The sequence below is a fragment of the Suncus etruscus genome, chromosome 12 (assembly GCF_024139225.1).
Source record: "Suncus etruscus isolate mSunEtr1 chromosome 12, mSunEtr1.pri.cur, whole genome shotgun sequence".
Taxonomy (NCBI): domain Eukaryota; kingdom Metazoa; phylum Chordata; class Mammalia; order Eulipotyphla; family Soricidae; genus Suncus; species Suncus etruscus.
Window position 1 is genome coordinate 53,978,162 of NC_064859.1, and position 25,805 is coordinate 54,003,966.

At 42.4% G+C, this 25,805-nt stretch overlaps 1 protein-coding gene across 1 annotated transcript in view; it reads left to right on the plus strand.

Moving 5' to 3' along the window:
* RPIA (ribose 5-phosphate isomerase A) overlaps nt 1-25,805 on the plus strand; it is a 51,435-nt gene that overhangs the window by 13,468 nt on the left and 12,162 nt on the right. Inside the window, exons 4-7 of the mRNA XM_049784940.1 lie at nt 20,254-20,313; nt 23,539-23,603; nt 24,608-24,676; nt 25,509-25,650. Of these exons, the coding sequence (XP_049640897.1) occupies nt 20,254-20,313; nt 23,539-23,603; nt 24,608-24,676; nt 25,509-25,650 (336 nt within the window). The remainder of the gene's footprint in view (nt 1-20,253; nt 20,314-23,538; nt 23,604-24,607; nt 24,677-25,508; nt 25,651-25,805) is intronic.

Below are 25,805 nucleotides of genomic sequence, written 5' to 3' on the forward strand. Positions count from 1 at the left end.
TGGGGTTTACGTACTCCAGGCTCTTCTCAGGAATCACTCCTGATGAGGTTGGGGGATCATATGAGATGCTGGGAATCAAACGCATCTAGGTTCTGTGCAAGGCAAGCTTCTTTCTCAGAATACTATTGCTCTGGCCCCCAAGATGAATATACTTTTAAAACTCAGCGGATTGCACTTTTGCTCCACTATTTCAAAGCTACATGCTTGCTGTTAACATTTTTTTCAACCTTAGCTATACTTCTAAAACACTGAATGTATACATGAAAGATGAACATTTAACTAGCTTTTTTGCTTGCTTTTACTGTTCACACACTTTCAGTAGTTATTTTTTTTACTTATTTATTTACTTAGTATTTATGGAACTGTCATGTCCAAACTATAGCTGTATAGTCTAGTGTATGATTGTTCTTATCTGCCCCTTGTTTATTTTTCCTGAAAAGTAAATGTTGCCTTTTCTTGGTTGTCTACATATTTCTACTAACCCAAGCTCAGAGGGTAAAACCTCACTTTGTTTTATTTATTTATGGGAGGAGGGCTTTTTGGGTCACACTTGGTGATGCTCATTGCTTACGCCTGGCTCTGCTGTCAGAAATTATTCCTGGCAGTGCTTGGGGAACCAGCTGGGATGTCGGAAATTGAACTTGGGTTGGTCAAATGCGAGGCAAAGTGCGGGGTCCTGAAGCCCCCCAGGGGGGCCCGGCCAGCAGGAATTAGCTGGGAAGACTTCTCAGACAACCGCACTCCTATTTTGCTGGGTAGAAGAACAACCACACCTGTAAAAATCTGAGAGAGGTTAATAATAAAGACCCAAGGCAATGTCTCACTGCTCAAGGGCAACTTTATTTGACTACAGCTCCTTCTTATATAGTGAAGGAGAAGGGGGCAGTACAAAGATAATGTCAATCACACTTTTGGTGCGAAGGTCCATACAAGGCAAGAATACATATCAGGTTACAAGGAACAAAGAAAGTAAATCATTCTCCAAATAAGGAAATGGGCAGTGGGCTAGGAGGCAGGATTACCTGCAAGTCATGATGAACGTGCTGTTTCCATGGAAATTTCTTGTGACCTTCTAGCTGCATATCTAAACTTTTAACAGATATAAGGTGGGGGCAATGTTCTTACAGAAATAATTTTGTACAGACAATGTAACATATACACATAATAACTGCCTTGTTGACTCCGGAATGTAGTTGAGGGAGTAAGACCTCATTTCTGGGAATGGTACCGGGCCGTGTTGCTCTCCTCCGGGCTACAAGATTAATTATCTCTTGCAGCTGCACATTCCTTTCTCTTTGGCCCAAGAACTTACAGCAAGACTGCATGTAGCCTTTAGGTGAAAGGCTGGATTATGGCAGAAAGAACAGCAAAATGGCCTCAAACAAGTCACAGTCCCCAACAGCAAAGTGCCTTTTCCAATGGACTATCACATTGGCCTCAGAAAATCTCCTTTCTTTACCATACCGAAAGCATCCCCTTCAGTTCCCTCTTCTTGGCCAGCCCTCTAGGAAGTGCAGTTGGGGTTGGATGCTGCAGCAGTTAGACTTGTCTCTTGTTTTAGGACCTTCCTTCACAGTCAGGAAATTTCTTCTCTGTTCTCTTGCTTTGGATCCCCTATTTCTTGGTCTTGTTTCTTTTCACTCCTTCCCCTACTCCTTTTTTTTAATTTAATTTTTTACTCCTTTTTTTAGTTTTGCTGAAACACTTCGTGTAAGTGGCCACTGAAATTAACATTTTGGCTGCCTGAAAATGACTTTATTTTAGCCACTTTCCAAGTTTTTGGCTCACTAGAGAAATGTGCATTAAATAATTTTGGTCTATGGGCCATACCTGGTGGTGCTCAGGGTTTATTCCCAGCTCTGCAATCAGAAATCACTCCTGACAGCCTCGGGGACTTATCTGGGATGCTTGGGATTTAACCTGGGTCAGCTGCTCACAAGGCAAATGCCCTACCTGCTGTGCTATCACTTCAGCCCTGGTCATTCTTGATCCTTTGCACCAAACCTGTTTTTCTTTTTTTTTTCTTTTTTTGCGTAAAATAAGTTTAATCCAACAACTGCCCTATTTTATTCAAAATATTGTGGGGTACATAAACTGTGTTCTATTTTCACTGCAAGAGGCAGGAACCTCATATCAGAATTTACAAAAGTTGTTATTTTGCATAGGCACAGTAAAAGTTGGCTGAATAGCATCAAAATTTAAAATGTATACATCACTTTCAAAAGAATCAGCTTTTTCCATATTTTTGTTTTATACATCTGACAATACTTAGGGGATATATATATATATATATATATATATATATATATATATATATATATATAAAACCTCTTTGTACACTTCTAAAGTGTATCTCTTTAATATATTTTTGCTCTATGATGTATTATTCTTTCCATTTTTATTTAGATATGCTAGTAGAAATACTTAGAAGAGTAGAGATAGTTCCCATGAAGTCTTTGTGCTTTTTTTTTAATTTTTAATTTTTAATTATGAGAACAAAGATGCAAAGGAAGAGGACAAGGTAAAGTTACAGTGGAAGGACAATCACCCATAACATAGTTCTCAGAAGTCCCCTTGCTGATATCTTAACTTTGAACTTTCAGCCAAAGAACATTAAGACAAACAAAATAGAATCCATGTACAATTACTTTGTCCCTCAAGTCCCCAGATTGTAATACATTATAATATTTTTTAGCAGCACACAAAGCAGTCTAAAGCCATAACACTTATGTAACTCCTTAAACATTAAAGGCATAGTGTTTTTTTACATTTCCATGCACATGCATATTAGTTTGTTAACCTCAAAAGTTTAAGTGGGTTTTTTTTTTGTAAGGATTAGAGTCAAAGGAGCACAGTAAAAAACGGTATTAGAGTGGCAATTATTGTTTGCATAGACCCACTAAAATATGAGGAACATGTAAAGGAAAAGCCTTGGCCTAAATGCAAGGAGACCCTACCCCTGAAGTTTCCTGGCATAAGACCAATTCTAGGCTCTAGACAAGCTAGTTTGTCCAATCCAAGACATTGTCTGTAGTGCCAACACAGTTTTATTTTTCACACAGTCTCTATTGTTGGTATCATGTTTCTGTATTAAAGATCCTGGAATCTGCATATCGTACATTGAAGTCAGGTTTTGGAGCATCTAGTTTCACCTCACAATTAAAGGGCAATGCAGAGAGCCCTGTCCTGTAAATAGGTCATTGTTGTTGTTAAGTCTTTTCAGTGTTAAGGGAAGTCTCTTTTGAGCAGGTCGATGTCAGAGCAGCGGTAGGGTCTTCCCTGGTAGAGGATTGCTTCCAGGTGAAGTTATAGACAAACTTGAATGTTTTGTGGATGACTTCCCTGGTTCAGGGGTGAATGGAGAATGCCCATTCTTCAGAGGCCTGTGCCAGGTCATTATGTCAATGTTCAGGGTGTAAGGTCTCATTGCACTACACGATTTGTGTGTTCCAATCTCTACCAGATAAGATCTTATTTGTATGTATAGTATTTTCCCATTTTAATGTGCCTATGCAAACAAGGAACAATGCCAAGTGGGGTTATCGGCGTATATGGGGGCCATAAAAACAAGTCCAACAATCCCCATGACATGGTTCAATCATAGGCATTAAACTGGGGGACTATTTCACCAAAATCCAAACCTGTTTTTCATTCTTCTGGAACTCTTTTTATTTATCTGGTTGTTCTTTTTTTTTTTTTTTTTTTGAGCCACATCCAGCAGTGCTCGGGTTACTTACTTCTAGCCTTTGCACTGAGGAATCACTCTGATGGTTCCTGTAGGGACCATATTGGATGCCAGGGATGAAGCCCAAGTTGACTGCATGAAAGGCCAGCTCCTTACCTGTCATAGTCTCTCTGGCCCTTCTTTTATATATTATGTTTTTGTTGTTTCTAGTGTTATTTACCATGTTGTGTCTTTGGGTTAGCTTGTTTTTCTCTATTTTGCTGAAACATATTATCCTGAAAATTCACTCTCCTTAACTTGAGCTACCAGACATGGCCTGTCACAGGTGGAGTGCAAAGAGGTTAAGAGGAAATTTGCATTGAGTTGGAATGTAAGAGAAACCAGAGTAGATTGTGTCAAAGTGCTTTAGTAGGCTGAGTACTTTTATTTTTTATACTTTATTTAAGCATGTCCTTACAAAATTTCTTCATGATTGAGTTTCACTCAGACAACTTTCACCAGTTTTTGTTTGTTTGTTTGTTTGTTTTTGGCATCACCCAGTGACGCTCAGGGGTTACACCTGGATATGTGCTCATAAGTTGCTCCTAACTTGGGGGTCCATATGGAATGCTGGGGATTCTAATTGAAGTCTGTCCTAGGTTAGCACATGCAAAGCAGATTTGCGCCATTGCTCTGGCCCCCTTTACCAGGTTTTTTTTTTTTTTTTTTTTTTGGTTTTGGGCCACACCCGGCACTGCTGGGGGCGGGGGTTACTTACTCTTGGCTCTCTACTCAGAAATTGCTCCTGGCAGGCACAGTGGACCAAATGGGATGCTGGGATTTGTACCACCATTGGTTCTGGGTCAGCCAATTGCAAGGCAAACGCCCTACTGCTGTGCTATCTCTCCAGCCATACCTTCACCAGTTTTTAAGGTACTTAGGGCATTGTCAAGGAGAAAGGGTTTTTTTTGTTTTAGACTACACCCCTCAGTGTTCTGGGATTACTTCTCATGTGGCTCTGGATATCACATGTGGTGCAGGGGGTTGAACCTGGGTCAACTGGATTGAAGGCAGGTGTCTAATCCATAATATTATCTCCCCTTTAGGGCCGGAGAGATAGCAGAGGTAGGGCGTGGTTTGAATCCTGGCATCCCATAAGGTCTCCCGAGCTTGCGAGGAGCGATTTCTGACCATAGAGTCAGAGCCAGGAGTAAACCCTGAACGCTGCCAGGTGTGACCGAAAAACAAAAACAAAAGCAAAATATTATCTCCCTTCTAAAAAAATGAAAGCACAGTCATTTTCAGTAGTGTGAATGTGTGAATACATATAGGAGAAAGGATTCCTTGATGCCTGCCTTTAGAGTCAAATCAGGCCTGCCTTCTTGATGAATTCAATTCTTCAGGTGTCTAGTGCATGGGGGAACTATCCAGCTTTTGATTTTGTTCTGCTGGGTTCTGGTTTATCTTTTTTTTTTCCTTTACTTTTGTTTTTGCTTTTTGGGTCACACCCGGCAGCACTCAGTACGCTCAGAAATCAACCCTAGCAGGCACGGGGGGGGGGGGGGGGGGGACACGACGACGACGACGACGACGACGCCATATGGGATGCTGGGATTTGAACCACTGTCCTTCTGCATGGAAGGCAAACACCTTACCTCCATGCTATCTTGCCAGCCCCTCTGGTTTATCTTGAATTAGAACCTCAGGCTTATCCAAAGTCTGGGCTGGATCCTGGGTTAAATTAGTAACTGTGGTAGTTAAGGCATCCAAGGTCCTTTCCAATCTCAGAATCTCTGGCTTAGAGTTGGGGCAGGGCAGGGTAATGTATTTTCAGAATTTTTTTTTTTAATTCTTGTCTAGAGACCCCTTTCTTGATTGCCTACTACCTCACTATCTTTATTTTTCTTTTCTTTTTGGTTTTTGGGCCACACCTGGTGATGCTCAGGGGTTACTCCTGGCTATGCGCTCAGAAATTGCTCCTGGCTTGGGTGACCATATGGGTTGCTGGGGGATCAAACCGAAGTTCGTATTAGGCTAGCACGGCAAGGTGGACACTTTACCGCTTGTGCCACTGCTCCGGCCTCACTATCTTTGTTTTTCAGCTGTACCTGGCAGCCTAGTTTCGACACCTGTTAGATTGTCTCCGGAATATTAAAAGATGATCTGAGAACAGCAGAGAGGGTATGGAGTTATAACAGGTTCTTAACTAGACAGCCATCTTTCCTTTTATTCCCACCTCCATGTGTACTTCCTGATCTTAATATTGTAGTGTCCTAAATCTTCAGTGAAAGGGGGGATGATCTGTGCTGTTTGTTTAGTTGTTTCTTTGATTTCTCTAGTATTGACTTAAACATTTCTCCCATTTTTGCCATTTACCATTCTTTATTGTAGTCTTGGAGTGATTTTGGGAAATTGCTAAGCTAAAACAGGTGTTCCAATTGATACCTTTAAGGGTATGTTTGATATTCTGCTTAGAAGACAGAAGTGTGTGTGTGTGTGTGTGTGTGTGTGTGTGTGTGTGTGTGTGTGTGTGTGTGTGTGTGTAACTAATTGCAGTGAATGTGTATTTGTGGTGTGTGTAATAATAGCACTGTTCCCAGACTGAAAAAAGACTTGGCCTGTTCCAGTTGATTAAGTACAGGAGTCATTCACAGTTCACAGGTCTTGTGAAAATTCACAAGTTCCTGGGTTGGTTTTGCCCTTTCAGACTGATTTACTTTATATTGAACTGAACAAGATGGAGTCACTGGAAATGGTGGAAAGGAAACCAGACTTTTCATGCTTATCCTGTATTTTATTTACTTACCTTGCATTTCTGGGGATCAAACCCATACTAGGTCAGTGCATTACTACTGAGCTACATCCCCAGTTCTTCCTTTTAAGGTAGGAACTTAAAGGACTTAAAGGATTATTGTATATTTTTCCATTTAAAGTTAAAATCTTTTGGGAAATGAACATTTTAGAAAGCATTTAAAAGCCAGATAATATCTAAGCAAAAAACTGTTTATGGTGTTGTTTGTTTTTGCTTTTGAGGGCCCACAACACCTGGCTCTACAGTCAGGAATCACTCCTGACAGGCTCAGGGGACCATATGGGATGCTGGGAATGGAACCCAGGTTGACTGTGTGCAAGGCAAACTCCTATCCACTGTACTGTTTCTCTGATCCCAAAGAGCGTTTTTTGTTGTTCATACAGGTCTTTAACCCACTTCCTTTTTACAAAAGAGGAGAAGTTACAGAGTTTTCTGATTTTATTTATGAGAAAAAGGACCACTCTCCTGTCCTTAGTTTCAAGAGGCATTTGGTGTGCCAGCTCTGGGTGGCTATGAAAAGTCATTCCTTCCTGCCTTTTTTCTGTAGAAGCACAAGCTAATTATTAGCCTTCCTGCTCCCTGTACTTCACAGACCTGAAGAGCAGACAGGGAGCTTGCTCAGTGCCCCCAGGAGACTTTAGCTTGCATGTGTAGAGGGCCTGGCATCTAGCAGGAGCTCATTTGGCTGCATAAATGGGCCTCTGATACCTGAGCCACTGGTGGGTTTGTACCCACAGTAGGACTGTTGGTAGGATTTTTTGTAGTGGTTTTCTAGCTTCATCTTAACAAAACCATAAACTGAGTTTTTTTAGAGCAGCAATACATTGTCTCTTAGATCTAGAACTGGCTTTTCCGGGTTGACAGGTGGAGTCTTTTCTAAGCTATGAAAGGGAATGGATTCTTTGCCTTTTCTAGTTTCTGGTGGATTGTTGGTAATCTTTGCTATTGCGTGACTTGAAGGTAAATTGCCCTTATTTCTGCCTTATTGTTTGTATGGTGTCCAGTTTCCTCTTTTAAGGATACTAGTGATCAGTGCTTCATTACCTCTATAAAGACCCTGTATCTAGATAAGGCCACAATCTAAGGTATTAGGGGATAGAATGACAACCTTTTTTTTTTTTTTGGCTTTCTAGGCCACACCCAGTGACGCTCAGGGGTTACTCCTGGCTATGCGCTCAGAAGTCGCTCCTGGCTTGGGGACTATATGGGATGCCAGGAGGTCAAACCGTGGTCCATCCTAGGTTAGCTGTGTGCAAGACAAATGCCCTTCCGCTTAGTGCCACTGTTCCAGCCCCTTGAATGACAACTTAACGTTTTTTGTTTTTTTTTGGGTCACACTCAACAGCGCTTAGGGGTTATTCTGGCTCTGTACTCAGAAATCACTCCTGGCAGGCATGGGGGACCATATGTGCTGGGATTCGAACCACTGTCTGTCCTGAATCGGCTATGTGCAAGGCAAATGACCTACCGCTGTGCTATCTCTCTGGCCCTTTCTCTGGCCCCTAAAATTTTTGTTTAAATAGGGGAATACGGGGCCGGAGAGATAGCACAGTGGTGTTTGCCTTGCAAGCAGCCGACCCAGGACCTTAGGTGGTTGGTTTGAATCCCGGCATCCCATATGGTCCCCCGTGCCTGCCAGGAGCTATTTCTGAGCAGATAGCCAGGAGTAGCCCCTGAGCACTGCCAGGTGCGGAGGTGTGGCCCGAAAATCAAAGCCCCCCCAAACCTCTCCCCCAATAAAATCCCATCTCTTGTTGTGGCTAAATAGGGGAATACAGTTCAACCCATAATATGCAGGCTCATGCTATATGTGATTATGAATTCTCTGCATCTGCAGAACCACTTGTAGCAGCCCCTAGGTGTGTCTAGTCAAACGTGGGAGAAAGGGATAGTCTGAGAACACTCTGGTAGATGCCAACTTAAAGGTTCACCACAGTGGAATCTCGAGGTTATTGTAGAGGTTCCTTCCTGTGGTGAATGACTGATACACTGAAGGAAGTCTAGACCCTGTCTTTTTGTTAATTGCTTATGGCCTGGGAAGATGAGAGTCAGAAGGGAGGTTGGGCCAGGGGAGCATCTCTGCAGGCCTCTCAGCTAGGCAACAAACATACCATTCACCTCTCAGTCTAGAATAGCCCTGGCCTATGGCTGAGGGTGGTGGTAGGAAAAGGCAAGTTCAGTGGGATAGAGCTGTAAATATCTATCTATCTATATATTTTTTTTGGGTCACACCTGGCAGTGCTCAGGGGTTGCTCTTGGCTCTGCTCTCAGAAATCGCTCCTGGCAGGCTTGGGGTATCCATATGGGATGCTGAGAATCGAACTGGTTCACCTGGGATTGGACATGTGTAAGGCAGACACTCTATTGATGTGCTATCGCTCTGGCCCCAAGGCTGTAAATATCTTGATAGAAATTTGGGGTCCTTTTCACATGAGAGGTATAACTCACTGTCACTAGTGCTCATTAAGGTAGCTGATTTCTAACAGGCACACTTTAGTGTGGAGTGATTAAGGCTTATGAAGCAATGTGCCATTGTGAGAGCCCTTGAAAAGGAAAGCCCATTCCTTGCCTAAGGGATTGATTACTTCTAGGAAGAATGACATTTGAGTTTGGGAGGAGGCAAGTCTTTGGGAGGATGAAATGCCAGGATCACTCGACTAACATTATTTAAAATTTTTATTTTTAGTTTACTTTTCTTGGTATTTTGGGGCCACACTGGGCTCTGTGCTCAGGAATGACCTCTAATGTGGCCTCTATGTGGTGCTCAGGGTTGTATCCATCATAGCTCCATGTACCTTCTTTCCTGTCCATGTCAATCATAGCTCCAAATGTCTTCTTTGCTGAACTAGCCTTCTAGTTCTTATAACTGTTACTGCTAATAGTGTTATAAATAGCTTAGTTATATAAGATAATTTAATTATTTATTTAGTTTGTGTGCTTGTTTTGGACCATACCCAGCAATGCTTAGGGGTTCAGTTTCTGGGGCAAGAATGAATTTTGCTTCTAGAAGTGTTTGGGGGCCATTATTGCCTTAAAGGTTTGGTTCCAACTGTATAACACCAGTTGGAAGAAGGTGGATTCATGTCCTCAAAATCATCACCCTGTGATGTTCAGGGGTTACTCCTAGCTATGCACTTAGAAATCGCTCCTGGCTTGGGTGACCATATGGGACACGGAGGGGATGGAACTGTGGTCTGTGCAAGGCAAACACCCTACCACTGCACCACTCTGGCCTTCAAAATCACCATCTTGTTTGCACAGTCTCAAGGAGCTTTCATATGGAAAACGGAAGAAAGGGCTTATGATTGGTGGTAGGCTCTAACAATTGTCCTCAAACTATGGCCCACAGGCCACATATTGTATTTGTTCCCATTTTGTTTCTTCACTTCAAAATAAGATAAATGCAGTGTGCATAGGAATTTGTTCATAGTTTTTATTTTTAGTATAGTCTGGCCCTCTAACAGTCTGGGTCTGAGGGAAAGTGATCTGGCTCCCTGTTTAAAAAGTTTGAGGACCACTGTGGTCTAGAACAGTTCTTTCATGGGCTTATCGCCTGACAAAATGAGGAATTGTCCCAATTTTTAGGATTTTGGGTGGAGGGGAGAGTAAATCTGGGAAAAGTAACCATGTCTAGGAGTTTACTGTTCTTAATTTACTGTAGTTTAAACCTTCACTGTCAGTTCTTTTATTTTTATGGAAATTGAGACATCAAATAAAAACTGCCTGTTGGGTCTTCATTACCAGTTCTAAAGAAATTAGGTACTGACTCAAATCTAGTCATTTCTTGCTAAACAGGGTCCTGGTGTAGGTATGGGATGTGAGAGTTGGGGGATAGACTAGAACTAAACTGATCTTGGAAGAAAAATATTCCTACAAAGGGAACACTATTCTATCTTTCGGACTCCTCCCATGAAAGTAACTTTTACCCAAGACCATTTTGGGATGACAGTTTTTCACTTTGTAATTTTGTCTTTGAATATATATTCTTTTTTTTTTTTTTTTTTTTTTTTTTTTTTTTTTTGGTTTTTGGGCCACACCCGTTTGACGCTCAGGGGTTACTCCTGGCTATGTGCTCAGAAATCGCCTCTGGCTTGGGGGGACCATATGGGACGCCGGGGGATCGAACCACGGTCCTTCCTTGGCTAGCGCTTGCAAGGCAGACACCTTACCTCTAGCGCCACCTACCCGGCCCCCTGAATATATATTCTTGACAAGTTCACAACTTCTAGAACAAAGGATAGGGCATTTATTTGTCTTTTATTCCACAGAGCAGACCAAGATTTAGTTCCCTCAGAGTAGAGCTAGGAGTTAGCCCTGAGGACAGATTCCTTTAACCAGCAAACTTCGAATGAGTTAAATGGCGTTAAATGGCCGCTCTGAGCTAGGGGAAGCATATTAGAGTGAGGTGGTTTCTCGTAGGCAGCCTTTTGTTTTGTCTCCCAAACTGTAATCCTCAGTCCAGTCTGTTACAGTGTACTTAATCCTAGAGCCTTTCTAAGTTTTTCTCTTCTCTCCTTTAGGTTATTGTGCTCTGTTTTGGGGCATCACACTTGTGATGTTCAAGGGTTTCTACTGGCTCTTTATTCAGGAATCACTCTTGGTGGTGTGGTGTGTGGTACTATGGTACTTACTATCTCTCCTGCCTCTAGGTAATAGGGCTTTTTTGGTTTTTGGGCCACACCTGGTGGTCCTCAGGTTTTTCTCCTGGCTCTGTACTCAGGAATCATTCCTGACAGGCTCCGGGGACCATATGGTATGCTTTGTCAAGACAAACACCCTACCCTACTATATTATCACTCCAGCCCCAGTCTTGCTCAAGTATAGCTAGATCACTTTCCCAGCATATAGGTCCTCGTTCCTTGAAGCAGAGTGGCAACCTGCAGAGGGACTCATCTGGATGTTAAAGAAGATCATATCTGGCTAACTGAGTGCCTGCATTATGTTAATACAGCCAGTATCTAGGGTTATTTTATTTGTTTTTTATTTTTTCTGTTTGTTTGTTTATGTTTTGGCCACCTGGCTGTGTTCAGGAATCATTTCTGGTGGGGTGAAGTAATATCAGGGATTGAACCTCAGTAGACCATATGCAAGTACCTTCTGTGCTATCACTCTGGCACCATCCAGAGTTTTTATAAGAAAACATTTACCAAAAAAAAAAACAAACCCCAAAAATTAAAAAAATATTCACCCCTCCATTATTATTATCATTATTTTTTTTTGGTTTTTGGGCCACACCTGGTGGTGCTCAGGGGTTACTCCTGGCTGTCTGCTCAGATATAGCTCCTGGCAGGCACGGGGGACCATATGGGACACCGGGATTCGAACCAACCACCTTTGGTCCTGGATCGGCTGCTTTCAAGGCAAAGGCCGCTGTGCTATCTCTCCGGGCCCATACCCCTCCATTATTTTGATGTATAAAAGTTTTTTCAGCACATAACCATAAAAACGATCTTCCTTAAAAAAAAAAAAAGAAACCATTTACCATTAGGATACATCTGAAATACATTTTTTGTTTGTTTTATTTTTGGGCCACATCCAACGACAATTAGGGGTTACTCCTGGCAGGCTTGGAAGACCTTATGAAACGTTGGGGATGGAACCTGGGTCAGCCACATGCAAGGCAAATGCCCTATCGCTAAGGCCCCTGAAATACTTGTATTTTGAAGTTAATTACTTAATCCTTGGCGTTCCACAGTAGCCAAGAGACTGTCTCCCTGCTAGGATGCTTGAGCCCTTTAAATAACGCATTAACTGTTCCTCTTTGTTGAGGTTAATTGTTAAGTTCCAAAGTATTTATTGCTTTTGACATTCTCTAGACAGAAACCTCAGAATTATAACAAATTTCTAATTATCTATTACAAAGACAAAGTACCGCTGGGTCTTTCTTTAGTTATGTAAACAAGACATTGTCATGAAATGTTTTAAAAAGTACAAAATTGAGGGGCCGGGCGGTGGCGCTAAAGGTAAGGTGCCTGCCTTGCCTGCGCTAGCCTTGGACGGACCGTGGTTCGATCCCCTGGTGTCCCATATGGTCCCCCAAGCCAGGAGCAACTTCTGAGCACATAGCCAGGAGTAACCCCTGAGCGTTACCGGGTGTGGCCCAAAAACCAAAAACCAAAAAAAAATAAAAAAAAAAAAAAAAAAAAAAAAGTACAAAATTGCAAGAAAAAAGATGAATGTTTCAGTTTTACTTATGATAAGATAAAGTTTCCCAGTTTTCTATAGACTAACATTCATTCTCAATAGTCCATTTAGTCCCAAGTATAAAGTCTCAATCTTCTATACTTTTTAAGTGTTCAAGTTTTCCAAAAGCACTGCAATTTATCTTCAGTTTTATGACTAATTTGTACTCTGGTGTTTCATTCAAAGACCTTTCCTCAAAGACTTCTCTGAAAAATACATTAGAGCAATTCTATAAATGGCAGAAGGCTTTGAAGTGCTTTCAGTTAGGCCTGAGAGACAGTATAGTGGAGTGGGTAAGGCACTTACGTACATTGCAGTTATTGACCTTAGTTTGATCCCTAGTACAGTATGTCATCTCCCTTGCCCCACCAGGAGTAGCCCCAGCATAGCTGTATGCAGCCCCTAAACAAGCCAAAAACAAAAACTCACAATTAAAGCTTTTATAACATAATTAACAAGGAAACTTGTTCAAATTTTTTTTTTTTTTTAAATTTTGGGCCACACCAGTGACGCTCAGGGGTTACTCCTGGCTAAGCGCTCAGAAATCTCCCTGGCTTGGGGACCATATGGGACACCAGGGGATCCAACCAAGTTCTTTCCTAGGTTAGCTTGTGTAAGGCAAATACGCCCTACTGCCTGCGCCACTGCTCTGGCCCTTTGTTCAGTTTTTTTTGACAAAATTTCCTAATCCATAAATAACTATATTGTTAGTCTTTAGGATTTAAAAAAATTTATAATAACCACATTATTGTTTGCAGTTGTTAATATTAAACATTTGTTTTTGTTTGTTTTGGGGGTCACACCCAGTGATGCTCAGGACTTACCCATTTTTTATTTATTTAAAGAAAATACATTACATAGTTGACACACTTGATCATAATACATTTGTTTCAGAATAGAAAGAAAACTAAAGTAGATGAAAGAGAAAGGAAAGAAGAAAAAGTTCAGTAGCAAGTATATTTTTGAAAATTATTGTATCACTGATGAACTTATTAAAGCCCTAGCTGAAGGTTTAGTAAGCTTTTCTTCCTCTTTTTTTTTTTTTTTTTTTAAGATAAGAGTTAAAGAAATACAGCAAAAATGGTGTTAGAGTGGCAGTTGTTGTTGTTTGCATAGGCCCAGCAAAATATGGGGGAAATGGAAAGGAAAAGCCTTGGCCTAAATATGAAGAGACATTATTATCCCTGAATTTTTTGGCATAAGACCAGCTCTGGTCTCCAGGCATACTAGGTTGTCCAACCCCTGAGTCATTCTTTGTGATCCCAGTAAAAGTTTTTTCGAACAATCTCTGTTGTTGGTGTCAGGTTTCTGTAGTTAAAGATCCTGAATTCTGTGCATATACTACATTGAAGTCAGGATGATGTGGAGCATCCTCTAGTTTCACATCACAATTAGTGGGCAATGCAGAGAGCCTTGCCTCAGGACTTATTCTTGGCTCTGCACTCAGGCATCACTCCTGGCAGAACTTGGGGGACATGGGATGCTATATGGGGATTGAATCTGGATTGGCCACATACAAGGCAAGCACTCTACCTGCTGTACTATCTTTCTGATACTAAACTTATTATAATTTTTTTTGAAGTAGACTTTCTTAGCTACTGAAACCTTAAGATTTAATCGGACCTCAGGTGTTTACAAAAAAATTTTATTTTGCCTGGTTTTGTGCTCAGATATCATCCCTCAAAGGCCCGAGAGACCATAAGGGATGCCAGGGATTGAACCTGTGTCTGCCAACTGCAATGTAAACACTTTACCTGATGTGCTATTGCCTGACTCTCTTTTCCTCCTTTCCTCCCTCTTTCCTTTCCTTCTTCTTATTATTTATTTGTCTTGGGGCCATATCTGACTATTCTCAGAGCTTACTCTTGCTTCTTTGCTCAGGAATTACTCCTGATGGTGCTCAGGGGACCATAAGAGGTACTTGGGATCAAACTCATGCCTTACCTGCTGCACTATCTTTCTGACCCTTCTTAAATTCATTCTTTCCTTCCTACTATACCTGAGTAAGACCAGGAATTACCATTGGTGATGCTGGGAGGACCATATGGGATGCTTGGGATCAAACACAGGTTTGCAACTGCGAGAAAAGTGCCCTACCCACTGCACTATTTCTCCAGCCAATCTTACATGTATTCTTTATCTTTTAAATTCATTAAATCTTTTTTTTTTTTTAATAATCTTTTTTTTTTTTTTTTGGTTTTTGGTTTTGGATCACACCTGGCAGTGCTCAGGGGTTACTTCTGCCTCTACACTCAGAAATTACTCCTGGCAGGCTTGGGGGACCATATGGGATGCCGGGATTCGAACCACCGTCTTTCTGCATGCAAGGCAAACGTCTTCCCTCCATGCTCTCTCTCTGGCCCCCAAATAATCTTTTCTTATTGAGAAATTTAGATCTAAAACTCCATTTCCCTCCCTAGGTCTAATGATCATAAAATTTCCAACTTAATTGTGATTCAACAGATTTATAAACATTATTTTTCCTTTTTTTTTTTTTTTGGTTTTTGGTTTTTGGGCCACACCCGGTGAAGGGTTACTTCTAGCTATGCGCTCAGAAGTCATTCCTGGCTTGGGGGACCATATGGGACGCTGGGGGATCAAATCGCGGTCCGTCCTAGGCTAGTGCTGGCAAAGCAGACACTTTACCTCTAGCACCACCACGCCGGCCCCTATTTTTCCTTTTTTAGTTACAGAAAAGACAGAGCCTAGAGCCCACAAGACAAACATGAAAAGACAAAAAAACCTCTCAGATTTAGACAAATCCAAAAATTACAGCATGTAACTTACAGCACAAATAATATCTGCCATATGAATAAAGCACCCAGCAGTCCTCTCCCAAAGAAGGGGATCTTGGATGGGTAGAACTCCAGCTTGGCTAAGGGACACATATATTTAAAATTGCTGGATTGCACATTGCTCTGCTTTCCAGCAGTAATTCTCTTTGTCTTATTTGTTTAATAGTTAAACCAGATCTGAGCATTAGATCTGGCTTCAACTGTCCTAGAAGGTGGTTAGCTAGCTATCTTTTAAATTTTCTTTCTCAGTGCGCTTATTTTTTCATTGGAAGTAACAGGCTTAAGTGGCCACATATGACAAATTGATTTACAGATTTTGGCAAAAACTACACTATTCTGACGCTTATAGAGCACTCAGGGAGATTCTCCAAGCTGTGTACATCATGGGGACTTATTCCATTCACATTTATAGATACAGGAGTGAACATACATACAAATTATTTGGGAGTGGTGTGAGAGGCCATGGGTTTTTTACAGGAAAGGAGGGAACAGTTCCTGGGGCCCATAGGCCCTCAGCCCTTCAGCCTAACAGCTTTACAGTATGTTTCCTGACCAGAGGTTGGCTCTAAGCAGCATCCTCCAGCTTTGCCAAATTGAATAGTGAAGGTTTGGTTCGCTATTGCTCGAGAACCAACTGGAGACACTGTTTGATGGATCAAGAGAAGGAGCTTTATTGGTAGCGTTCCTCGGATTGGAAGGTGATGTGTGCTCATGTTCTCAAAGCAGCCATCCCTACACAGTTACAGAAAGAAGCTTCTATAAGAAAGGAACAGGGAACAAAGGATCAGCTCTGGACTGGCCTCTGGGCTCTAGAACAAACAATGCATTTCTTTATGTGCTGGTTTCCTATGGTATACCTCTTCTCATCTGCAGCCTTCAGTAAAGTCAGGACAAAATAAGCAACTTTTACTCATTTTCTTTTTTTTTTTTTAAACTTTATTTAAGCACCATGGTTTATAACGTTTTCATTATACAGTTGTTTGAGGCATTAAATGTTCCAACACCAATCACACCACCAATGTAACCATGCTTCACCTTTGTCCTGTTTTCCACTTACTCCCCAAACTTACCCCTTAGTAGGTACTAAGTAATTTGGTTTATATTGCTTGTTACAACAAAACAGCTGATAGAATTATCGAAAAATACTCCGTAAAAGAAAATTTATAGAAAAAAAAGAATCAATTAGATCTTTCAGTGAGATTGTCAAAGTCCTTGTCTGAGAGTTTACTGAGCTGTTTGTTGTTGTTGAGTCTTCTAGGGTATTTTTTTGTTTATTGAGCTTAGTTGACTTCTATGCTACTTTTCCCATCTAGTGCTGGGCTGTCAGTATTGTGGAATTTGGAGGTGTCACTGCCGGATCTTCAAGATCTGTAGAACCGGGCCCATTACTTTCAGCAGCTTGTCTTGTATCTCTTCCAAGATTAGTCCCGAATCTGTAAAGCTGGGATGTTGATTACATGGCAGCTGTGGGTTACCGTGTGGTTATGATGTGGGGGGTGGTGGGAGGCTGTGTACCACTTCTTCCGGAGGATCCCTGAGTTTTCAACCTCCTAACTGGTGTATCTGGAATTTTCATTGGTTTGGTATCTCTGCAAAGTTAGTTGTGAAGCAGTGAAGTCGGGCCATTTGCATGGCTGTGGCTGTGGGGTACAGGTTCAGTTACTGAGGCTTTGGCAGGACAGGGGACTAGATCCACCCTCCTCTTGAGGATGCCCCAGAGCTTTCAGCCTGAAGATCAGTGTACTCATGATTTTTTGCGGCTTGACTTGCATCTCTTCTGAGAACTGTCCTGAAGCTGTAAAATTGGGCTATTTACATGGGGTTTCTGGTACTTACAGGGATGTGGGGGGTATGTTTGAGAGTAAAGGAATTGCCTTCCCACACTCTGAAAAGACCTCAGTTTTCAGTCCCCAAAATGGTGTGCCTGGAATTTTCCTTGGCTTGATGTCTGCAGAGAAGAGTCATGAAGCACTGAAGTTGGGCTGTTTGCATGATGGTGGAACTTATCATCATCTTTAGGCTTTTGGGTGGACAGGAGAGTGGGACAAGCGTCCTTATCGAGGAGTTTGCTATTCCTTGTTTCTCTGGGCTGGTGCCTGGGTGAAGAAAGTCTAGTGCTTTGGACTGTCTCTCCAGCTCCAAGGTGACTGTGATCTCATCCATAGAGGATGTTGATCTCTTCCTTTACATTCCCAGCTTTTCCCTTTTTCTTCCAGTCCCTTCCTAGTGTCTAGATGGGGTAGGAAAAGAGGAGATAATAGTTTAGGTCAATGTGACCTTTTCACTATTTTCAATGTGACCTCTTTAGATTTTCATTTCTTCTGAACATAAGGATTTTCACTAGGTGATTCCTAGATTGAATTCGGAGATACCAGTTATTTAATATTGATTCAAATTATGCTGACTGCTATAAGGTAATAAGTCTGTAAAATATGCTTTCTTCTCTGATTTCCCTCAAGTGAACAAGTAGGTCAACTTTATAAAACAGTCATAGTGTCCAGTGGTGCAAACTGACTTTGAAGTAAGATTTTTTTGTTTGTTTTTGGGCCACACCCAGAGACACTCAGGGGCTACTCCTGAGTTACTATTTCTGAGCTATGTGCTCAGAAATTGCTCCTAGTTTGGGGGACTGTGTGGGACCTCGGTGATCCAATCCAGATCCGTCTGGGTCAGCCACGTGCAAAGCAAATGTCCTACCACTATGCTATCACTTAGGTCCCTGAACTAAGATTTAAACAGTAATTTATATAATTTTTAGGAATCTTGATGGGACTGTTTCTTGCTATATAGTTTTCATGTAATATATTTGAATATATTTAAATATTATTTCTAAATATAAAATTAATTGAAAATCATATATCTCATTTTAATTGCATGCTAGACGGTCACCCTGAACATATAATTTTTCCCCAATACCCTCATTAGTTCATATGTTACTGTGGAATAAAATTACCTCTTGATTTTATGTTTAATAGTTTACTCTTAAAATAGCAAACAGTCTGGGGCCAGAGAGATAGCACAGCGGTAAGAGGTTTGCCTTGCAAGCGGCTGACCCAGGACCAATGGTGGTTGGAATCCCAGCATCCCATATGGTCCCCCGTGCCTGCCAGGAGTGATTTCTGAGCAGAGAGCCAGGAGTAATCCCTGAGCAGTGCCGGATGTGGCCTAAAAAAACAAACAAACAAACAAACAAACAAAAAAAGACAATATTATAGTGTTATTGGTGTGATTTAGTTGGGTTCTGGTTTATGAGGTCTCATGAGGTTTCAGTTAAGCTCTTAGTCATGGATCACAAGACTATAATTGTAAAGTCCACTTCCGAGCTTCGTCACATGGGTGTTGTTAGCCTTAATTCTGCACTGACTGTTGGGTCATAGACCTATCTCTTGGTCTCTTTTAGAAAATGGCAACTGTATTCCCCACTGTGTAGTTAGAGGACAGACAGAGAGCGAGGGGAGGGAGGGTTTAGCATGCTAGAGCACATCCCCCACCATATTTTCCCCCAAGGGGTTGTTAGTTATACAGTCCAACCCTGATCTTTTCTAAGGAGGAATTAGCCATAAAGTCATGAGTTTTAAACTCAAGAGGGTCATCTTGGAGGTTACATTCTGTGCAATTCCTGGTATTTTTGTTTGTTTTGGGGCTATCACTAGCAATGCTCAGAGCTTACTTCTGGGTCTACGCTCAGAAATTGCTCCTAGCCAGCTCGGGGGATCAAATGGGATGCTGGGATTCTAACCACCGTTGGTCCTGTCCTTGCAAGGCAAAAGCCCTACCATTGTGCTATCTCGCCGGCCCCTACTGCATCTTTTTTATTTTTTTTACTTATTTTTTTTTTTTTTGTGATTTTTGGGTCACACCCGGCAGTGCTCAGGGGTTATTTCTGGCTCCAGGTTCAGAAATTGCTCCTGGCAGGCACAGGGGACCATATGGGGCGCCGGGATTTGAACCGATGACCTCCTGCATGAAAGGCAAACGCCTTACCTCCATGCTATCTCTCCGGCCCCCCCCTTTTTTTTTTTACTTTTTTAAAAATAATATCTTTATTTAAGCACCATGATTACAAAAATGTTTGTAGTTGGGCTATTACATCTCTTTAGATCTATATCTCTCACCCCCTCTTACCCTCTTTCGTCTCTTCTTTCCTCTCTCATCCTCTTTCTTCTCTCTTCCTCTCTCTCTTTCTTCTTGGCTCCTGCTTCACAAGCAGAAATGGTTCCCATTACACTACAATTTGTGATTTTACAGTAGCAACAAAAAGTGTTTGATTTTTGCTGTACCGTGACTGTGTGTGTGTGTGTGTGTGTGTGTGTGTGTGTGTGTGTGTGTGTGTGTGTATACACACCAGAAATAGAGGGCTGTACTTCCTGGTCAATGTTACTTTTTGTCTGTTTGTTTTTTTGTTTTTTTCTGTTAGTATCATGGCCAAGTGTGTTGGCTCCTTGCAACAGCATTGCCACAAGGGAAGGAAAGCTGGAGAAAAAAACCACGAACTAAAACCCACTAACCAAACTAGCACTGTGACATTAGGGCTTTTGAGGCCATGCTGCCTTCTTATGGAGCAGGTCACTGCTGAGGAGTTCTTAGCGAGGCAGTGGAACTAAGTCTTCACTCTGTGTCGCACCCAGGATGACCTAACCTCCCTCTGCCATTCATAGAATGAGATCCTTTACCCTTTGGTGGGCCTGGTTATGACCTGAGAGGGAGGGAGTCTTGGTCAGGACTCAACATCTGAATCTTGATTCAAAATCCCAAGAGCACTGCCTGGAACTGATGTGTGTCCTTCCCTGTGTCTGCAGGCCCGTCAGCTCATCCTGCAGCATGGCCTTACTCTTAGTGACCTGGACCGACATCCAGAGGTAAGAATTCAGCTCTTGTGTTTCCTTTTCATATCACTGTTCTCCTGTGAGCAGGGGGTCTATTATGGACTCTGGAGAAGGGTCAGTTTTCCATGCTATCTTCTCTTGGGACCTTGAATATAAACCCAGTAACTGACCATTTTTCTAAAATTCCAAACAATTCTAGAGAGGTTATTTGTTTCTAGTGCACTCCTTATAGTTGAACTGTGAAGCTCTGAGTGCAGTGAAAAATAACTGGAGGAGAATGAGAATCACTCGCATCTTCTTGGGTCCTTGTATAGAATTATAAGTGCAGGCTGGCCATGGAATTTACCACAAAGTGAAGATAAACAGTACTCATCTCAGAGAGCCTTTGACCTCTGGAAACAGATTCAAATTCATTTTATAGTTAAATACTCAGAGATGCAAGAGTATGGAGAAGTTGATATGGGAGAACAGTGTTTACTGTGATCTTACACTACTCTTGGGGTTATTTTAGTGCTGTGCCTGTATTAAACATTGATCTTCTATAATCTAAAGATGGTGACTGATACCTCATTTTACAGATGTAAAGAGGGCACTAAGAGGGCATGTCATTTGCCCAAGGCCAAATTGTTTGTAGGTGGTAAAACTGAATATAAACTGGTACTTCTGGCTTTCTTTTTTTTTTTTTTTTTTTTTTTTTTGGTTTTTGGGCCACACCCAGCAGTGCTCAGGGGTTACCTCCTGGCTGTCTGCTCAGAAATAGCTCCTGGCAGGCACAGGGGACCATATGGGACACCCGGATTTGAACCAATCACCTTTGGTCCTGGATCGGCTGCTTGCAAGGCAAACGCTGCTGTGCTATCTCTCCGGGCACACTTCTGGCTTTCTGAGAGTCTCTGTCCCATGCCTTTTTGTTTTGTTTTGGGGCCACACCCAACTGTATTCTGGGCTTATACCTGGTTCTCTTCTGAGAGATCACTTCTGGTGGGGCTCTGAGTGCTAAGAACTGAACCTGGGTCAGTTGTGTACAAGGTGTGCTCTCTCTCCAACCCTGGCTTTATGATAGTACTGTAAAGTGGCAGGGCCAGGAAAGTGTTTCAGAGATGATAGGTACATAGGAACTGCAGGAGGCAAGTGGACAGCCTTGCAGACTGAGGTGATAGAGCTGAATGAGTGGTGCACAGTGGGGAAAGAGGAGTGGGTAGGGTTGGCTTGAGACAACAGGGCAGGATTACAGCAGCTCCAAAACCTGGCTGGAAGTTGGAACTTGATGGTAGTTTAATAACTGTGTGTTTGTAGTACTTGTGGCCATAGCGGGGGTTGGGAGAGCCAGGAGAAGGGCTAATTGGGAGAGTTCTGTGGGCATAGCTTAGAACACAGACTGAACTGAGTCATTGGTTCTGAGCTGTGAGCTAGGTGGTTTGGCCTGAAGATGAGCCTGGAACGTTTGGCAGAAAAGATCAAAGCCTTCTAGGCCTTGAGCAGTGCCAAGGCACAGTTCTACCCTGGGGCAGGTAGAAGGGGGAGGGGATGGGAAGGAGCAGAGCCAGCAGCAAATTCAGGCACTGGGAAAAATCTGTAAAAAGAGGGAAGTAAAGCTTTCTCAGCTTTACAATACATGTGTATTATATTGAGCAGTAGTTAGCTGTTCTGGGAACTGTGTACCTTGAGATTTTATGCTGGCTGTTTTGTAAAAAGCTCCTGAGGCTTCCACACTTCGTGTGCGGAGAATTCAGAGTGATCAGAAATACATAGCTTCTTTGATTTTTGAGTTTTGAAAGATGCAAGAATCTGTTGGTTGCCTCTTGACCACTCTTGAGACTGACAGTGGAGTCTCCTAGATGCAAGTGTGAAAGCCTAGAGGGATCCTCTGGTGGGGCCTGGGGAGGGGGTTGGTCAGATAATTTACAGTGTGCACACATCAAATGCTCATCAATATTCTCTCTCTTTTGGTTTTTGGGCCACACACAGCTATGCTCAGGAGTCATTTCTCACTTTAAGATCAGAAATCGCTCCTGGCAGGTTGGGGGACCATATGGGATGCTGGGAATCGAACCTGGGTCCATCCTGGGTTGGCTGTATGCTAGGCAAATACCCTATCACTGTACTGTCTCCAACATTCTCTTTTTTCTTTTTTCTTTTTTGTTTTTTTGGATCATACCTGGCAGTGCTCAGGGGCCACTCCTGGCTCTATGCTCAGAAATCGCCCCCGGCGGGCTCGGGGGACCATATGGGATGCTGGGATTCGAACCACCATCCTTCTGCATGCAAGGCAAATGCCCTACTGCTGTGCTATCTCTCCGGCCCCAACATTCTAACTCTTGAGTGCATGTTTTATTTTGGTTTTGGGCCACACCTAGTTCTGTTTAAGGCTTACTCCTGACAGTGTTGGGGGAAGGATACAATGGGTCAGCCATATGCAAGGCAAACTCTTTAACTCTTTGAGTAATCTCTAGCTACTCAAAATTGCCTGTGCTTTTGCTGCCTTAAACACTATGCCTTCTGAATCAGCCTTTGTTAACCTCTTTAATGATCTCCACTCCTGCAGTGACATTTTGATAGCACTGATAGCCTTCTTGTGTACCTGATGCCCCATGTTGTGCATAGTCTTGTCCACAGAGTCATATTTTTGGGGAAAGGCAGTGATCTGGGTAGTGGTCAGGCATGGTTCTTTGGTCCTGGATTTACTTGTTTCTTAGTGGCCTTAGAGTAGGCATTCTCAAACTACAGCCTGCAGCCAACATGCGACCCACCAAGGACATTTATCCAGCTTGTCAGGTGTTTTTGCCGCTGCTGCCTATTCTGCTTAGCAGTGGACTTGTCCTGGGCCTGCAGTGCACATGTGTGAGATGTGCACCACAGTCCTTTCAATCTCAGGCAGGGGTCCTCAAACTGTGGCCCACCAAAAGCAGGCCCATAGTTCCCATTGAAATACTGGTAAGTTTGTTTATTTAACTTTATTTGGTCTTAATTTTAAATATTGTATTGTTTTTAACTTCAAAATAAAATATGTGCAGTGCATATAGGAATTTGGTCTTAATTTTTTTTTTAAACTATAGTCTGGCTATCTAGCAGTCTGATGGACAGTGAGGAACCCTGTCTTAGAGGAATGGTGGGAGTTCCCAGAGCCTAAGCTAGTGGCTTTGTTAGTGGGAACAACTGTGCTTACTTAATATGCTGCGAAGATCTAATGACCCCGTGTCAGAATTGCTCAGTGCTCCCCTCAAACAATCTTTTGTGTCTTTACTTTTCGCCCACAAGATCGACCTTGCCATAGATGGTGCTGATGAAGTGGATGCTGATCTCAATCTCATAAAGGGAGGAGGGTGAGTCATGCGAGCCTTTCATGCAAAAGAACATCTGCCAGTTCATTCTTAGAAGATCAAGGTGGAAAACAGGGTCAACAAATTGTCACTATTTCATGTGTGTGAGGTTCTACTAAGGCTGCTGAGTGCTTACATATGAGACAGTTTCTCATTCTGATCATTAGTTGTAATTCATTTAACAGTAGCCTGGGCCTCTTATGACATTATTCATCTTAAAGACTTTCTAGTGTCTGCATTATATTGCTGATTCAAATAATAAAATTATATAAGCTACACTAAGTATTAATGGACTGGACTATTATGTGGGTGTTTTAATATAATTTTGTTTACTTTTTTTTATTTGCCATGCCTGATTGTACTCAGGGTTTACTCTTGGCTCTCAGTTCGGGGATCATTTCTGGCAGGCTCAGGGGACCACATAGGGAGCTGGGGATCGAACTTGGGGTGACACATGCAAGGCAAGCATCCTGCCCTCTATACTTTTGCCCTAGCCCTGTTTTTAATTCCTGTACTGTGTTTCTTTGTATTCCACTTGGAGAGATCAGATCTTGCCCCGTGCCTCTGACTGCAGTCAGCCTGATGCTCTCTGGTTCTATCCATAGCACATAAATCATTGTGTAATTTAATAGTTTTGGGACTGCCCCTTCAAAATTCAAAGGTGAATTTCTGGGTCTGGAGCACTAACACAGTGGTAGGGCGTTTGCCTAGCATGCTTGCAACACCAGACAGATTCCAGTTCAATTCTCGGTATCCCATGTGGTCCCCGAGCCTGCCAAGAGCGATTTCTGAGCATAGAGCCAGGAGTAACCCCTAAGTGCTGCCAGGTATTACCCCACCTGCTCCCCCCCAAAAAAAAACAAAAAAAAAAAGAAAAAAAAAAAAAGAAGAAAGTTGAATTTCTTTTAAAGTGCCTGAATTGAATAGGTTTAGGTTTCTATATCCAACCTTTATCCCCAGATTGAATTTTGTGTATTTCTGTGTTCCTTGCTTTTCCCTATCCCCAGAGGCTGCCTGACCCAGGAGAAGATTGTAGCTGGCTATGCCAGTTGCTTCATTGTAATTGCTGATTTCAGGTACAGTGTCTTGTGTTTTGTGGGATTCATGATGTAGAGAGGGGCCTTTCCCCTGTTTTTAGAAGAGCTGGAGAAAAAGAGAGGGACTGGCTTTCAGAGACTCAGGGCGGTGTCTTAGAGGACTTAAGCCTTGCTTTCTAGCTGAAGGTGATTATTACTGGTTATTGCTATTTCATGCTTCCCCTGGAAAGAGCTGGAAACAACCTGTCACACTTGAAAACCGAGAAAGCTTATATACCTCTCTCACCTGATCTGCTCAGAGGAGCCTCTGAGGAAGCAGGCCAATCTTGCCTGCCAGGAGTGACTCAGCATGTCCTGTTTCCTCTGGGTCAGGATGTGCAACATGTGATTTATTGTGGACAGTGACCAGGCAGGCTTTTCAGTCTCTTACAGGGATTTGGTAGAAGCTACTGTGCTAAATTAACTTCTAATTAAAAAAATTTTTTTTGGGCTGGAGAGATAGTACAGCGGTAGGGCGCTTTCCTGGCATGTAGCTGATCCCAGGAAACATGGTGTTTTGAATTCCAGCATCCCATATGGTCCCCTGTGCCTGCCAGGAGAGGTTCCTGGGCACTTCCGGGTGTGGCCCAAAAACAAACAAACAAAATATTTTTACTGAGGACATTTATAGCACTATGCCAGTCATACAAATGTTAGTTATTTTTGGCCATAATTACTTCAGGTCCTCTTAAGTTGTGAAAACACATCCAGTCCATTTGAATCCAGTAGACTTGTTCCTATTTGCTCCCTTCACACTCTTACCATATATCATCAACTCTTTGCCTACATTTGAGAATTTGTATCAGTGAACTTCTGGACCTTTTCTTTCCAGGAAAGATTCAAAGAACCTTGGGGATCAGTGGCACAAGGGCATTCCCATTGAGGTCATCCCAATGGCCTATGTCCCAGTGAGCCGAGCTGTGACCCAGAAATTTGGGGGTGTGGTTGAACTTCGAATGGCCATCAACAAAGCAGTAAGTTTCTAGATGTCGGGAGAGAGGCCGGGAAGTAAGGAGATTTCTGCAAGCTGGCCTTGAATATAAAAGAAAAGTCTCTGTTTAGAGACTTGTGTCCCTGCTGTTATGAGTGCAGGAGAGAGTCATCCTGTTTAGGCTAATAGTGCCATAAG